Genomic DNA, 17,406 nt, shown 5'->3' with positions numbered 1-17,406 from the left:
TATTGTTACTTGTTTATAACTACTCTTACACTTGAATCTCTATTTGTGAGTCTCAGAAAATATCCATGACGATCATCCTTTTTGATGCACTGTCTACACCTACAAAACCACATTTTGTCTGTCTTAGGTAAGGATGGAGCTGCATATATTTCTAGTATGTTCTCCGGTGAAATCATCGTTGTATTTGTTTTCATACGTAAATTTTTTTTAGTTGTACCTAAAAAATAATAATTATTGTGTTCGCACTCAACGACAAATAACTTTGGAAAAAAAAAAAAATCACCACTGTTCATCTGATTTTTGCATGCGTAAATGAATTTTCCTTTGAATTTTTAAAAACAATTTTAAGATTCGGATTGTGTGTCAACAGACTCAACTGCAATGTAACTGTGGCCAACACTATTCAAAATAATGTTGTCATCATCCTACACTAATTATGACGTAAGATACCTTAATACGAGTAGTCAAATTAGTTGGAAGATTTACTGCCTCTCTAAGATAAGCTTGTCATAAACAAGTGGAATTTGGGCTTCCAAACAAAACAGCCAACTTGGGCCTGTCCATTTCTTGAATGAATGGGCTTCGTTGATCTTGGATCTACCAGGGACAGTCACGACAAAAAGCAGCATTGAAGATAATTACTCTAAACAAAACGTCCTTCATGTTCTATATCAGACTATGTAATTAAAAAGAAATCTATAAAAAAAAATCGTAACTCTTCCTAAAAACAAAGAATCATAAGTCTTTCTCTGAGGGGAAATTTGTGTTGTAATTTTAAAATATAAGAGGAATGAATTATAAAAGTAGAAGTTCGAAAGGCACATTGTTATAATGCTAAGAGAAATGTTAGTATCAATTTTTTTTGTCACACTACATTCATTATTTCACATATGGACTCCATTATTACATTTTCTGTTTAAATAATAATATATCATGTTAGTGAAATTTGACACATATTTTTTATTTAAATAATAATATATCATGTTAGTGAAATTTTAAATATCAAACTGTGAAGGTAAAGAGTGACCCTAGCATTTTTCTAATGCTAAAGGTTCAAGAGGTAATTTACAAAACTTAATCTTATAAATATAATATTATAGGGGACTACACAAAACAAAATTTCTTGGAAATAGATTGAGAAATACACCATTTTATGACGAACATCTGTTGAAGTTTAAAGGCCCGTTCACTTCGCTGATTCGAGTTTGTAATTTGAGTTGAGATGTGATTTTATGTGAGAGCTTTTTACTGTAGTAAAAAAGTTAGATGTGACTGTTTCTGAAAACTTTTTACTATAATAAAACTCAAATTTTAAACTCGAATAGTAAAGTGAACGGAGCCTACTTGAACGATGAACTTCCTCTTGCTTTCAAAAGGGTTTCTCACTTACTGTTTTTTCCCCCACGAAAAAAAAAAAAAAAAAAAAGTAAAGGAAAGATTCAAGACAAAGAAAACGTACAAGGAAAGATTCATGGAATGACACTGGATTGGATATTGGATTTTCTTGATTAGAGTACGAAACAAAACGCTTTTTCATGATGTGCATGACTTTTCTTTTTTCGCGTGTATCCTTGCATTTGAATTTCTTTTTAATCCTCATTTTTTTCCGTTTATGATTAGCATCTGGGAGATTTAATTTATATATTTAGAATTATAATTCAGAATTATATTTATTTTATTTATATTTTTTATGAAAGAAAATAATATAAAAAATTATGAATCATGATTTAAAATTAGAGATAAATATAAAAAATAAATCTCATAAAATTTAGATGCACATGTATGGATGCATGCATGTGTTCAACACTATGTTCTCGTGATGAAATAACTACTTCTGAAACTTGCAGCACCTTTCCACGCCATCTTATCTTCTTCTTTTTTATACTTAGAGTGCGTTTAATTGGTAGATTGATATCATAATTCGTAGCTCGTTACAGTATTTTTTTTTTTAAAAAAAATACGTAAATTGAGAATAATTTTAAATCATGATTCTAAATCTATCAACTAAACGTCTACTCAATTATTTTAAACCTTAAATTTTACATAAGCTCAGAATTCTACTTTCAAATTTAAATACGTGTCAAATTTTGTACGTGATTGATCTATGAATTGATGAATTTACGCTTTGCAGCTTATGGATAATCTCGACATCTAGTCAACAATGAATGTTGACCCCGAGTTACCGACTCAATCTCACTTATTGGTGATCGAACTATACATGGTCAGATTTTTATTTTTTTTCTATTTTTAGAGTTACTGACTTATTGGAATTAATTTCTGAGGAGCCAAAGAAAATGACAGTACTAGTAGGGTATGACCATACGCACGGGTTTGGTCCCCACCTAACTAGAGTAAAACCAAATTGCCTAGTCCATGATTTTTTTTTTTTTTTTTTTTTTTTCAATGAAGCCCAGAGCATTAGTACTAATAGTTTATATTGTGGATAATTTAGATGATAAATCTATTTGCATGTTTTAAACGACTAAGATTGCAAGCCATATTATTGCATGTGAAAACGAAGCACATCACAAGTGAAAGTTAACACAAAGGTTGGAGACTGCCAACCATTATTGACACAAAGGGAGGAAAAAAAAAAAGAAACATATGGAATAATAGCAAACCAGACAATTCAAGTCAACGTCGGGTTAAAGTGGGGATGGTTGGAATAGTCCTTCAGCTTTGGTGGCAAGACAAACCTAAATGAAAAAGATGGCCATATATCGACTTGAGAGGATGGAAAATAAGAAGAACACGTGTTTGCGTTGCCGCAAAATGAGAATTTTATGACATGTTGACAAGAAAATTAATAAAAAAATAAGATAAGATTGCAAGATCGTATCTGAGTTAGAAAAGTATATTAATTTAGCACAACTTGATGAAAATTTAACAATTAAAAACTTAGATTTAACAAATAGGGTATATATACACAAATATATTTCATACCTTATCCGAGAATTCTCTCAACAAAGATCACAAAATTTAAAGTTCATTTTGCAAGCTTTGCAGAGAAATCCATTTGCTTAACTTGATGCACATATAAAGAGCCCAACAGCAGTATTCTGTTAGTCTTGGCTGCAAGTGAGTTGTTTTCAAATTGTTCTTCTGTGGGGTGCATGAACACATGTAAAATGATTCTTCTTTTGACTAATATGATTATGGACTATTAGCTTTCACGTAAGGAGAAACAAAAAAGGTATAAAATTAACACAACTTAATGAAGATCTACCCGTTTAGAGCTACGCAAATCCGTAAGGTATTTCTTTTTACTCTTATCATTGGATTCTCTTGAATGGAAAACTAGGATGAGCAAAAAATGCTTTAAGTTGTTCAGAAAATGAAGGACAAAATACTTGATAATTGGTACTTTGGGAATCTTCTTTTGATGTTCATATTCTCACGGAAGTTAGGGCGATGGGCCAGAGAACCACGGAGACTGCCGTAAATTGAATGGGCATACAGAAATTTCCTTGCCGACAACAAAAGAGAGTACAACAATAAAAATAAAAACAAGGTTAAGCAAAGTTCAAAGCTTTAAGGTAAGCGTCAATTTCAAAAGAAAAAAGCAAAAGTACTCTCCAAAGTAACAAATATGCCAAGCATCAGAAGAAAACAAAGATGGGCTTTGTCTATAAAAAACATCTCCTATTTCCTTCCTTTTTTCTTTTAGATTCTCAAGTTAGATATCTTTTTCTTCTCACGCTCAGATTTTTTTGTGATATGGTTAGAGGATTTAAAGCTGATAATGATTTATACCTGACAGGTGTCTTTGAATGGCTACAATCTGATGGTCCTATCTTAATATCCTCATATGTTCTGACCAGATCTTTCTGCCAATAATAATAAACAAAATGGAGGCAAAAGAAATAGGAAGATATGAATAAAGGCCTGTTTCGCATGACTTTCTAAAAGCAACTTAGGAGTATTTGGGTGTCTCTCTCATAAAAGTATTGAATAGTGATCCTCTGAACAAGGATCCAGTAAAAATCACCTAATTCGAAAGATATGCTGAGAAGAATTTGAAACTTGTGTCAAAGTTTTAATAAGATTTTAAAAACTTTAATATCTTTATTGTTGATCAGTTAAGTTAAATCACATTTTTGCTGCTATAAGCTGCTTCGAAAATATGATTCCTAACACTTCCTGAAAGTCATATATAGGGAAAAGTTCCGGCAAAAGGGCGATATAAACACGCTCAATGATACATTAAGACCAAACACCGGATTCCAAGGCGATGACAATCTAATATCTTTGACAAACAGTTACGATGACATCATACAATTTACCAAGGCACTCCAAACTAGCAAGCATATAAGAAAGTTACTTCCACTAGAAACTCATGGACAATTTCAATTTGTATACATTCTACTACTAATAAGTGCTGCTATGTACAAAGGTTTTTCAAAATTACCGATATTTGACAATCTAAAAATTTCTGGAGTAGGATATGCGGAGTCCTAACTATACTTGAACAAAAAAGGACTTAAAACTTTGAGGAAAAGCTTCTTTTCCAGCTTCAAACAGTTTTGAAGAAGTTAGTCATTAAGAGTATATTTGGTATGAGGGATGGATGAGGGGAGGGAGAAGGGTGGAGGGAGAGCCCCAATCTATTGTTTGGTTGGAGGGAGAGGAGAGGTAGAGGGATGTGGTCTCTCTCATGGCCCATCAAATTAGATGGAAGGATTCAAGCAATGCACAATTTTTAAGTTTTGAAAGACTATTTTACCCTCTAAATAAATTATTAACAAATAATTTAAATGGACAATTTAATAATTTCACAAATAATAATTATTATCCATCATTTCAACTCTCCTTTCATCCTACCAAATAATATGAAGAATTACTATAATCCTCTCCATCCTTATTACTCTCCATCCCTCCAACTCTCTTCATCCTTCCTACTCTTCCCCCAACTAAACGGAGCCTTAGTGTCCTCAAAATGAAAGGAAGCCAAAAAAGATAAACCTAGGCCACAAAATGTCAATTGAAAGCGTGTGATTTGAAATACTAAACAAGATCCTAGGCTAGTATAATTCAATGTAGGGACTGAAAACTAAATGGAAACTGAGGAGCCAAAAGTCACAGACCATGTAACTATTGATTACCCCACAGCATACACAGAAACTAAAGTGCCCATTTGGAAGATGGGTTCAAAGGAGTGGTTTAAATTAGAGTTCAAATTTTGTGAGAAAAAAAACTGTAGTAGAACTTTTTAAATTCAAATTTATTGTGAGAGAAACACTCTTTGAACAAAAACTAGGTGCGTTTGAAACCATAAAACAAACCGGTCCTAAGGCCAGATCAAGGGCTCTTGGTCAAGTTTTGATCAGCAAAACAGTAAAGAAATGGCTAGAGTAAAAGAGCTCTCAGTCACATTTTTCTTGAATGACTGCCGCTTAAAAAGCCAATCTTTCAATTTGGAAAAATGACTATAATGAGAGTCCTCATCATCTATACTTCTACTTCTACATCAGAATGAACACAATAAGTACCTCACCCATGAGGTTCTATTTCATTGACATTTAAAAAGGAAGTTCCTTTTTTTAAAGATGAAAAAGAAATGATCTTGATCCAAAAAGGTGCATTTTGGAAAAGGAAATTGGAGAACAGGTTAGGCATAGACACGAAAACTGAAAGTAAATGCATCCTAGTCACAAAGTCAGGTGTATTAAGCAATCTTGCCATTCAGTTAAGAAGGATGATATTCTCTCGCGAAATCGAAACCGCTACCTAGATAAGTACAGCATCAGTAATGGTGATGAATAGCAAGTGCTCTTCCGTTAAAAGTTGTATAAAGAATATCGATAACATAAAAAATAACCAATTGAAGATCTAATAAGAAATTGAAGAAGTATGACTATATATAACTCTACATTTAAAAATTCACAAAAAACAAACTGATCATCCCTCCTTCAAGACCTCAGTAGATCAAATTAGATTGGCTTACACTATACTCAACACACCTTCTGAATTTAAAGAAGTTAAAGCCCAAACCGATGCTATATGGCGGTTGCACATTCCCACCTGCCAAAACAGCCAAAAAAAAAGAAAAAAAAGAAAAAAGAAGCAAGATCCTTGAGTTTCAATTCCTTGTCAAAACTCACACCAAGCTAAAGAAAGAAAAAATAAGCCAAAACCGATTGAGGAAAAAAAAAAAAAAAAAAGAATTTGAGTACCTGCATATGGAAACATGAGCCAAGCGAGGAGAAAGAAGAAAGTGGGGGCAAAACCAAATCCCAGTGCCTATTTTGAATTCTCTCTTTCTCTTAAGTATCATTTTTTTTTTTCTTTTGTTCATACTCTATCCAATTATACAATACAAAAAGAAGCATCAAGGGAAAAACAAAAAAACAAAAACAAAAACAAAACAAAACAAAAAAAAAAAAAGTTTCAATACTCAGCCTCCCAGCTCTTGACTCATGCTTCTCCCCAAATTTTCCCACTTTCTAATGTATCAATCTCATCCATGATCCATAATTCACCACTCTATTAAGTTTTAATTCACTCACTGTCCTGAGCCTTGAGAATCATCCTTAGCAGAAGTTTGATGGTTCGGATTCTGCTGTTGCTGCTGCTGCTGCTGCTGTTGGTGGTGATGGTGCTGATGGTGGTGGACCCTACCCATCTGGTGATACATCTGGGTCAGAGCCTGAGTGTTCAAAACCCCAATATGACACCCATCTTGTGACAATCCAAGCTCCAACCCAGGAGCCTGCTGGCTTGCCCCACCACCCAAAATTGATGTAAAACTCATGTGTGGTGAAGGACCACCCATCCCCATGTTCGTCACCGGCAAGTCAAACCCAGAAAACCCAATCTTCTGCAAGTAATTCGAACTCCCTCCTCCTCCTTCCTCACCCGTTGATCCTCCTGCCATTGATCCTGATGATGATGACGACTGAAACCCCCCACCAATCCCAACACCATACCCACCACTGTTACTGACCAACCCTTGCGGTGGGCCCCACATCCCTGTGGCCCCCACGACATGGGCTGCTGCGGCTGCTGCTGCTCTCCCCAAATTCCCCCACCCTTCGATTTTCTGATGTTGCAGAGAAGCCGAAACAGAGCTCCCCTGCTGCGAAACAGAGGCTCCCGCGGCTGCCAGAGCCGACGCCGGGATCGTCCCCGTCCCCGTGGCGGCGATTATCGACGGCTCCGCCTGCTGGAGCAGCCACTGAATGGTCTCCCCGTCGGACTTGTGGCCCAACTCCCTCGTCAGCTGGAATATTCTGGCGGCGCATAAAGCCGGCATCCGTATTCTCCTTCCCCTGCCTTCGACCTTCGTGTGCCTGTCCTTGTTGGAGCTTCTCTTCGGAGCCAACTGCTTTTTGCTCTCTTCTTTCTCCGCTATCACTATCTGGAAGTCTTTGATCTCCGCAGGTTTGTTTTCTCCCATGTTTTGTTGTTGTTGTTGTTGGGGTGGTGATGATGGTGATGATGGGAGAGTCAAGAAGTTTGGTTTTGGTTGTGGTGGTGATAATGCTTCCTTTGAGCCCTTGGGATCCATGAAGAATAAGAGGGTATAAAAAAAAATTTAAAATTTTATTTAAAAGAAAAGGGAAAATAAAAAAGATGAAAAGAAAAAGAAAAGAAAAGAGTCGTCTTTGATTGAAGAAGAGAAGGTGACCTGAAAAAAAAAAAAAAAAAAAAAAATGTCTTTTTAGACTTTCATGAGATTTCACTGTTTTTGGCAAGGAGCGAAAGACAAAGTTTGAAAAAAAAAAAAGGACAATATAATAAAATATTGAAATCCTAATGTAATGTAGCTATTCATGTCAAAAATCTAGTTTTTTTTTTTTTTTCCTTCCCGATCAAATGTCAAAAATCGTTGTTACCCCATTTTTACATCGTTAGTGGCGGGTTCTTTTTTGAGTTTTGACTAGAGCCAAGAGAGCTTGATCTGAAAGGCAAACACTTCTACTCTATTTGTTTTGAGTGTTTTTTATAATTTTTGATTCGTTATAATATTTTTTTATAAAAATTTTAAATTTTAAAAATTAAAATTAAAAATTTATAAATTAAACATCACTTTTAACTATCAAGGTTTTTTTGTTTTTTTTTTCACCACCTTCTTCGTAAGCACAATAAAAAAGAAAGGGTAATTAATACATATAATCCTTAACTTATTTATGTTTCATTCATTTCACCGATCGATTTGAGTTTTCAGTTTTTGGTTTTTACAGTAAAAAGCTCTCAAAAAATGTCACATCTAACTTTTTTTGTTACAGTGAAAAGCTCTCAGAAAATATCACATCTCAACTCGAATTGAAAACTCAAATTGACTAACTGAACGAGGCCTTAGTAGTTGATAGTTTAGGCATCGCTCATTTTATCGATTCGAGTTTTCAATTCCAATTTTACTACAGTTAAAAACTCTTATAAAAAGTCACATTTAACTTTTTTGTTACAGTTAAAAACTCTCACATAAAGTCACATCTTAATTTGAATTAAAAATTCAAATCGGTGAACTGAACGAGACTTAGGCCTCGTTCATTTCACCGATTCAAGTTTTCAGTTTTAGGTTTCTACAGTAAAAAACTCTCAGAAAATGTCACATCAAAATTTTCTGTTATGGTGAAAAGTTTTCAAAAAATGTCACGTCTCAACTCGAATCTGCAAAGTGAACGAGACCCTAGTCTTTTTTTTAATTTTAACAAAAACTTCCCAATCTTATTAAATTAGTGCAATTTAATCATTTCCCTCAAATTTTTAACAGAAGGCGTCATGTGTAAAACATGTAATCTAATATGAGAGGGTAAGTTGGTAAAATAACAATGATTATATTTTAACAAAAAATTAAAACTAAATAAATCGTCAATACAAAGGGCAAAAAAAAAAAAAAGAAAAGAAAAAAGCCAGCGTGAAAGAGAGAGAGCGCCGGAAATCCTACCAACAATCGAAATAAAAAATTCTTAAAAAACCCTAGAATCATACCCAAACAAAAATCAGATAGAGAGAGAAGAACTAGCAGGGAGAAATGGGGAAGACTATGCAGTGGAGGCGGCGATGATCTGCGAAGGCCGGGGCGGGGTTGGCTCGCGATGATCCCGTGGCGGATTGGCGTACGATCAGATCTTGTAGACGAGGCCGAATCTGTTGTCGCCGACGATCAGGTGGACGGAGAAGTTTCTGGTGGCGACAACGACGATCTTGGCCATGGAGACATGGAGGAATGGGTCGAACAGAAGCACTCGTCGTCGGAGCCGTGGAATGGAAATTCTAAAAAGAAGAATTAAAAAACCCAGAGCGTAGATCAAAACTTTGTGGAAAACAAAAATAAAGATTGTTTGTTTATTTTATTTTTAAAGAGTTTGTGAATAAAGATCAAAAGTTATTTTCACGATCTGGAGAAGCAATAATAGCGACGAAAGCGATGATGGAGCAACAAATTTTGGTTAATGTCAGCGGAAATTATGAAAACTTTTTTTGCTTCTTCTCCTCTCGATTTGCAATCCCATAAATGCGATTGCAATTACACACAGACTTTCTCTGCGTGCAAAGCTTTTTGAAACTTAAGAAAGACTCAACTTTTGAGTTTGTTGCTCCAACTTCTATTTCTAGCCTGTATTTGATAGACATTGGCCTTTGTTAATGTTTACTCCGATGAAGACTCCCAGATGCAATCACCAGCAATGGAATTTGGACTTCTGTTCCACTCATGGACTTTTGTTATTATTTTTTGTTCTGCGAAACGATAAAGGTGACGTTTAGTTTAGTTCATCATTCTCATTTTTAAAATTTAAATTTTTTATAAAAAAAAAATATTATAATAAATTAAAAATTATAGTTTTGAATTATAATAGAACTCTCAAAATAAATGGAGTAAAAATTACTGAGTTTTGATTGACATAAAAAATATTAATTTTTTTTTCCTTTATCTTTAGGTCTTTAGCCTTTACTAGGGTTATTTAAGTCAGATTTAATTTGTTGATTTAAATTTTTAATTTGAGTTAAAATATAATTTTATATAAGAATATTTTATTATAGTAGAAAAAATTAATGTGATTTTTTATGAGAAATTTTAACTGTAGTAAAATTAAAATTAAAAATTTAAATCAGTAAAATGAATGAAAAATTAATATTTTCAATAAAAAATAAACATGTTTGAAACTCACGTGAAAAAAATCGTCTAAAAATTGATGGAATTGGACAGAAATAATTTAATTGCATCAGTTTAATAAAGTTGAAGAGTCTTTTATCAAAATTAAAAAATAAGCGACTAACTATTAAATAAGTTAAGGATTATGTGTCAATTATTTAAAAGAAAAGTACAGTCATGAATGGTTGCTTCTAACCCACTCTAGGCGAAAAAAAAAATCTATCTTTTAGATTTGTTTTATATTAGACAAACTCTTTTTTTTTTTCAAAAAAAAAAAGAGTTTTATAGACCAGAAAGGATGTTGCAGTTGCACAAAAAGAAGAGAGGTGAGGGGTTTTGAGATTTTTTTTTTCGTCATTTCTGTTTGGAGATAAAGATGCTATCTAAGTGGGACCTTTGGTCCTCATGATGTTTTCCTTAATAAGAGTTTCTCTCTGACGATTCATGGGCCATACATATAGTCAAGACTCAAAGATCTCTCTTAGGATTGTTGTGTTAGATTTGTACCATTAGAACCCCTTTTGTTAGTTTGCTAGTTAGCTTCACTTTCCCACTCCCAAAAAAGGAAATCAGAGCACCAAATTGGAAAGAAGTAAACTTGCTTACACAGGTTAAGGTTACATAAGTATTATATAGGGTTCTAACAAAAAAAAAAAATGTAAATATTTAGTGTGGAAAAATAATACCCAAGTGGGAAAAAATATTTTGCTATTGAAAAGATCAATATTGTAGGGGTCAGAAAATTACTACTTATGAATAGTAGTACTCTTCAAGACGGATATATAAAAGGATAAAAGGAAAGCCTAAGAAACCAATAAAATTTTACATAATTTTATAAAAAAAAAAAAAAACTTTTAGTATAAGAATTCAATTATGAAATTGAGTGCAATATAATTATCCAATTTTTGCTGAATCTAATTATCCAATTATTCACTCAATTTGTACATCCAAATGAGAGAAGTAGAAACGGACACTTGTCGAACATAATTAAACTCAATAGTTTGGGTGGATACATAAATTTAATAGCTAAAGAAAGTGCTAGGAAACCCCTTAAATTTCTCTTCAATTAAAAAAAAAAAAAAGCCCCTAAACTTCTCCAATGACAAAGATGACACATTCTGATCCCTTCTGCTATGAAAGCGATATTCCATGTCTTAATATCAAATACATTTTGTTCTTTAATGCGTAAAATATGTGTATAAAGACCAAAGAATCCTAACAAGTAGCAAGGGAAGGGAATGAATAATAATATTTGCTGATATATATAGGTGCATGTGTCGTATGTGTTCGTGGTTTTGTACTGATTCATAATTGATCTTGATGGACTTAATTTAATAATAATTATCAACCAGCGATAGCTACAACATATACCCCACAAGAATCCACACATACTGCCTTGAAACATGGCGCCCTCTTGACCTCTACATATAAGATATACATATTTATAACCATAACCAACGTGATTTCCAACTTGGAGGTTATTTATCCTAGGCCATTTCCATACGCTTTTTCCACCCTAGAATATCACAGTGGAATAGTAATTAAAACAAAAACAAAAACAAAAGTGTTGAGTCGTGTGGGTCGTTTTGACTCTCTTTTTATGTTTTGGGCTTTGGTTGGCTTAGTTGGGTTTCATGTTTGGATTGTTTATTTTGAAAGTGTCAAGAAATGTCGTACAAATTTTGTTTGAGTCGTTTAGTTCCTTAAGTAATGTTGTGCGTTTTGACAAAATCTAGAGTTAGTCTTTCGAATTTGTTAGGTTCGTTCGAATAGAATAAGATCAGCTTTTGGGTTCGTTCAAATAGAAGAAATCAGCTTCACAGTTTTGAATTAAGATAAGACTCTGAGGATTTCGTGAAAAAGATCAAAATTGCGTTGGTATTTTGATTTAAACCAGGATTTGAAATTGAAACAAATATCTGTTAAAGATTTTGTTTTAGTTTGAATACAAGGTTTATTCAAAACCGTATTTCATGATAAATTTGTTTTGAAGATCAAGATATCATCTAAAAAGAGATTGGAGTGCTGAGAATCTGGGTCAAGGAAACTAAAACTGGAATATGCGAAGTAGATTACGTGTTTTGAATTTTAAACTGATAACTGTCTTATCTGTAACTACAGATTCTGATTTTAAATTAGATCAATTTATAAAAGGTTGCTGCACGAGGAATCAGATGATGGACTGCAATTCTAATAAAGTACGGAGTGCACAAGTTGAAGAGATATAGCATTCATCGATTTTGTTCTTTGAGAGAAGATTTTGTGAGCTTTCGGGAGAAGGCGTTTGAAGACGAGTGGTGCTCGCCAAGCTAGCCACTTAGGGTGTTAGGCACAGCGGCGTCGATAGTCAAGAGGGAGTCTTGGGTTGGTTAAGTCCGATTGGTGTCTGTAACTTTGTACCTATTAGTGGATTGCTTGATGTCTGGGGGTGGCCCTGTGGATGTAGGTCGGTTTGACTGAACCACGTTTAATCGTTGTGTGGAATTTACTCTACTTTTGTGTTTTGCTTTAGTAATCCTTAATCAATTTTATAAGAAAACACGGTAAAAGCACATAACCGATTCTAACAATTGGTATCAGAGCGGGTCACAAACTACTGTGTTTGTGAGATCTTGGCATAACCGGTTGATGCTCGGCTGAAGCAATGTATTCGCTGCATGAAGGAGGTTCCGTGTCAAAGCCACCACTCTTGGATGAATCTAATTATTCATATTGGAAGGCCAAAATGAGAGCTTTCATTAAAGCTATTGATGAACAAGCTTGGAGGTCGATATTGACAGGATGGACGCATCCGACAACAACAGACAACAGCGGCAATGTCACTTTGAAACCAGAAGAGACGTGGTCAACAGATGAAGATCGCCTAGCGAATTACAACTCGAAAGCACTCAATGTTGTTTTTAATGCTGTAGATGTGAATCAGTTCAAACTGATTTCTACATGTGAATCGGCCAAAGAGTCGTGGGAGATACTTCAAAATGCTCATAAAGGCACCGCTGCTATAAAGGTATTTAAACTTCAAATCCTTACCAACAGGTTTGAAGAATTAAAAATGCATAAGGATGAGTGCATTGCCAATTTTAATTCAAAATTGTGTGACATTGCTAATGAATCTTTTGCTATTGGAGAGAAGAATTCGGATGCAAAACTAGTAAGAAAGACTCTCAGATCACTACCTGAGAGGTTTGCATACAAGGTTGCTGCTATAGAAGAGGCTAAGGATGTTGACTCAATGAAACTTGATGAACTCATGGGTTCTCTTCGTACTTTCGAATTGAAATTTAAGAAGGACAAGAAGGAGAAAGGAATGACTTTTCGATCTGGAGTAGAATCACAGAGCAATAAAGAGGAATCTGAAGATGAAGGAGAACTAGAAGAATCTCTGGCACGTCTCACAAAAAACTTCAAGAAGATTTTGAAGAAGATGAAATAGAAGGGAAATTTCAAAGATTGCTCTAAGACTGGGAAGCAGAGATTTAATTCTCAGGGTTCAAAACAAACTGACTCAGATAAGAAGGGAAGAGGAATTCAATGCAGAGAGTGTGATGGATATGGTCATATACAAGCGGAGTGTGCAAACACCTTGAGAAAAAGAAGAATAAGGCCATGAAGTCCACATGGAGTGATGATGAAAGTTCCAATTCAAGTCAATATAAGGATGAAGAGCACAACCGTAATTTGGTTGCATTCAATGTGACTACAATCCTTTCAGACAGAAGAACCACCAGCAAGGATGCATCTGTACCAGAATCTGTAGGTACAGAAATAAGCATGAAGGATGTTTCCGCAGAATTTGAATCTGATACTGATACAGACAGTGAGGAGGAAGACATTGATACTGAAGAGGTCCATAAAGCATATGAAAAAATGTATTCCAAGTGGACAGTGGTTTGCAAGGTCAATATTTCCTTAGAAGAGCAGGTTAAAAGCCTTAACAAGGAAAAGGAAGAACTTCAGGCGATAGTGACCAAATACGAGTCTGAAGCTGCCAAGAATAAAATGGATCTTGCAGAAACAAGACTGGAGTTAGAGTGAACTCAAAGAAACCTAAGGTTGCTAAACTCTGGAACGACTAAACTGGACCATCTCTTATCTCAACAAAGCACAAGTAGCGATCACACTGGTCTTGGTTACACTTGTGAGAGTTATGGTACAAAATCGGCATTCGTAAAGGCCACAAACAAGTCAGATGTCAGCCATGAGCAGAATACTAAGGTACGGTCAGGTATGAAATCTGTCACAAATTCTGTGGCTACAAAACGCAAGCAAAAGGATTTTGTTCATATATATCATTACTGCCACATACATGGACACATAAGACCTTGGTGTTATAAGTATCAAAATGTCTTGAACAGAGGAATGCAGTTTTATCCACCTAATGATAGAAAAACAAGAAAAATTTGGGTTAGAAAATGTGATATGCGGAGTCAAATGGCACAACTTCTTTCCTCATCGCCTGTGCTCTCTTCCTCGGCTGTTGATCCTCCGGTTTGATCTGTTCTTCAGTTTGTAATTTTTGATTCCAATAGTTTCTGTTTTATTTTAGACTTTGGCTTTTTGTTTGCCAAACTTAAGGGGAGAATAATGTGTTTCTTCGTGGTCAATTAGTTAGTAATTTTCTTGAACACTTTGTTTGCTTTGAGTACTCTTGGATATAGTTGTGTAACTTTACCAAACTAAGCCAAAGGGGGAGATTGTTGAGTCGTGTGGGTCGTTTTGACTCTCTTTTTATGTTTTGGGCTTTGGTTGGCTTAGTTGGGCTTCATGTTTGGATTGTTTAATTTGAAAGTGTCAAGAAATGTCATACAGCTTTTGTTTGAGTCGTTTGGTTCCTTAAGTAATGCTGTGCGTTTTGACAAAATCTGGAGTTAGTCTTTCGAATTTGTTAGGTTCATTCGAATAAAAGAAGATCAGCTTTTGGGTTCGTTCAAATAGAAGAAATCAGCTTCACAGTTTTGAATTAAGATAAGGCTCTGAGGATTTCATGGAAAAGATCAAGATTGTGTTGGTATTTTGATTTAAACCAGGATTTGAAATTGAAACAAATATCTGTTAAAGATTTTATTTTAGTTTGAATAAAAGGTTTATTCAAAACCGTATTTCATGATGAATTTGCTTTGAAGATCAAGATATCATCTAAAAAGAGATTGGAGTGCTGAGAATCTGGGTCAAGGAAACTGAAACTGGAATATGCGAAGCAGATTACGTGTTTTGAATTTTAAACTGATAACTGTCTTATCTGTCACTACAGATTCTGATTTTGAATTAGATCAGTTTATAAAAGGTTGCTGCACGAGGAATCAGATGATGGACTGCAATTCTGATAAAGTACGGAGTGCACAAGTTGAAGAGATATAGCGTTCATCGATTTTGTTCTTTGAGAGAAGATTTTGTGAGCTTTCGGGAGAAGGCGTTTGAAGACGAGTGGTGCTCACCAAGCTAGCCACTTAGGGTGTTAGACATAGCGGCGTCGATAGTCAAGAGGGAGTCTTGGGTTAGTTAAGTCCGATTGGTGTCTGTAACTTTGTATCTATTAGTGGATTGCTTGATGTCTGGGCGTGGCCCTGTGGATGTAGGTCGGTTTGACTGAACCACGTTTAATCGTTGTGTGGTATTTACTCTGCTTTTGTGTTTTGCTTTGGTAATCCTTAATCAATTTTATAAGAAAACACGATAAAAGCACATAACCGGTTCTAACAAAAAGCGCGTGTATATAAATACGATTTATGTTGTCAAAGAATTTACAAACTAATTAGACACATAATCTAACAATAATACCACATCCAATTAGATATAAAGCGTAAAGTTTGAATCATTGTTCACCCCTCAACTTTACACGTTTGATAAATTAGTTCCTCAACTTTTAATCTTAACAAGTCACCCTTTAAACTTTGAAATTCATTAAAATGTTGGTCAAATTAAAAAATAAGGTTAAAAATTTAGACGGTTTCTTTTCGTACGTGAACATTTGATGAGGCTAATCCTAACCCTTTTACATCAAATTAGTCCCCATATACATATTATGTGTGAAAAATGTTAAAAAAACCCAAACGATTAATCCTCAAATTTTAATTTTTTTTTTCACTCGTGATGTTCATACAGGGATCAATTCAATACAAGAAAATCAGAATTATCCTCATTAAATGTTCACGTTAAAGAAATCGTCTAAATTTTTAACTTTCTTATCAATTTGACTAATATTATAACAAATTTCAAAAGAATGAATTGTCAAGATTAAAAATTAAGAAATTAATTTGTCAAACTCGTAAAGTTAACAGAGTGTCCGTGAAAAAAAAAAACAAAAAAACCCTTAGTATGTGTTAATTTTTTTTTAAAAATATGATAGTGTTTTAAATAAAACTGATCGTGAAACATGACGCGCCGCCCTTTAGGTCATGATTATAGGTCCCGTTCATTTTACCGATTCGAGTTTTGCTACAGTAAAAAGCTCTAAGAAACAATCACATTTTATTTTTTTACTACAGTAAAAAGTTCTCATATAAAATTATATCTCAACTCAAATTAAAAATTTGAATCAACGAACTAAACGGACCCGTAATCTCTTTAGAGGAATTATGTGATGGATATGATATATCTAACCGTATAAACGAAATATATATTAATCTATATTGGTTAAAAAAAGAGTAGAATAAATATATATATATATATATACGTATTTCCATATATACCCCTTTTCATTATAAAATACCAGCTGGAGTAAGAATTAGAAAAAAAAAAAAACGAAGAAACAAAAAAACAAAAGGGTACATATATAACGTAAGAAAGAACTTATAGCTAGCTAGAATACAAAAGGGGACGCGTGCGTAAAGTTCTTATAGATTAAAGGGCAAGGCAAGCATACAGTAGTAATTATAAGGGGGCGTTTGGTATGCGGTAATAAGTAAGAATTATATTATTAGAAAAGTAATAAAAGGTAATATGATTCATAGGAAATATGTATTACCACATTTGGTTATACATGTGAATCTTTTTTCATATTCCCAGAAAAATTATTTTATTGTGTTTGGTTGGTACAAAGTAATGTAATGTATTTCTTCTTAATAATAACTATTTTAAAATATTTCAAGCACTAAAAATTTGATTATCCTTAAGAAACACAAAAATTCTTTTTAGTTTAAGAAATAAATTTGTAAGTTGTTCTTCAAAAAAAAAAATATTAATAAATTTTTAAGAATATATTAAAATCTCAAACCAGAAATAAAAATTTGATTAAGTTACAAAATTCAAAAAAAAAAAAAAAAAACCTTCTTCTCCATCCTCTCTTTCTCAACCTCAAACCAGATTTG

At 33.9% G+C, this 17,406-nt stretch overlaps 1 protein-coding gene across 1 annotated transcript; it reads right to left on the bottom strand.

The window, feature by feature from the left end:
• Positions 1–5,750: 5,750 nt before the first annotated feature.
• LOC21394086 (transcription factor TCP20) lies at positions 5,751–7,571 on the bottom strand. The gene is made up of 2 exons (XM_010114094.2): positions 6,174–7,571; positions 5,751–6,021 (listed from the first exon to the last, which is right to left on the bottom strand). The coding sequence occupies exon 1, from the start codon at positions 7,505–7,507 to the stop codon at positions 6,503–6,505; it is 1,005 nt and encodes a 334-aa protein (XP_010112396.1). The 5' UTR covers positions 7,508–7,571; the 3' UTR covers positions 5,751–6,021; positions 6,174–6,502.
• Positions 7,572–17,406: the final 9,835 nt, after the last annotated feature.

Source organism: Morus notabilis, unplaced genomic scaffold (assembly GCF_000414095.1).
Source record: "Morus notabilis unplaced genomic scaffold, ASM41409v2 Scaffold784, whole genome shotgun sequence".
In the NCBI taxonomy this organism is placed as follows: domain Eukaryota; kingdom Viridiplantae; phylum Streptophyta; class Magnoliopsida; order Rosales; family Moraceae; genus Morus; species Morus notabilis.
This window is presented reverse-complemented; position numbering and strand designations above follow the sequence as displayed.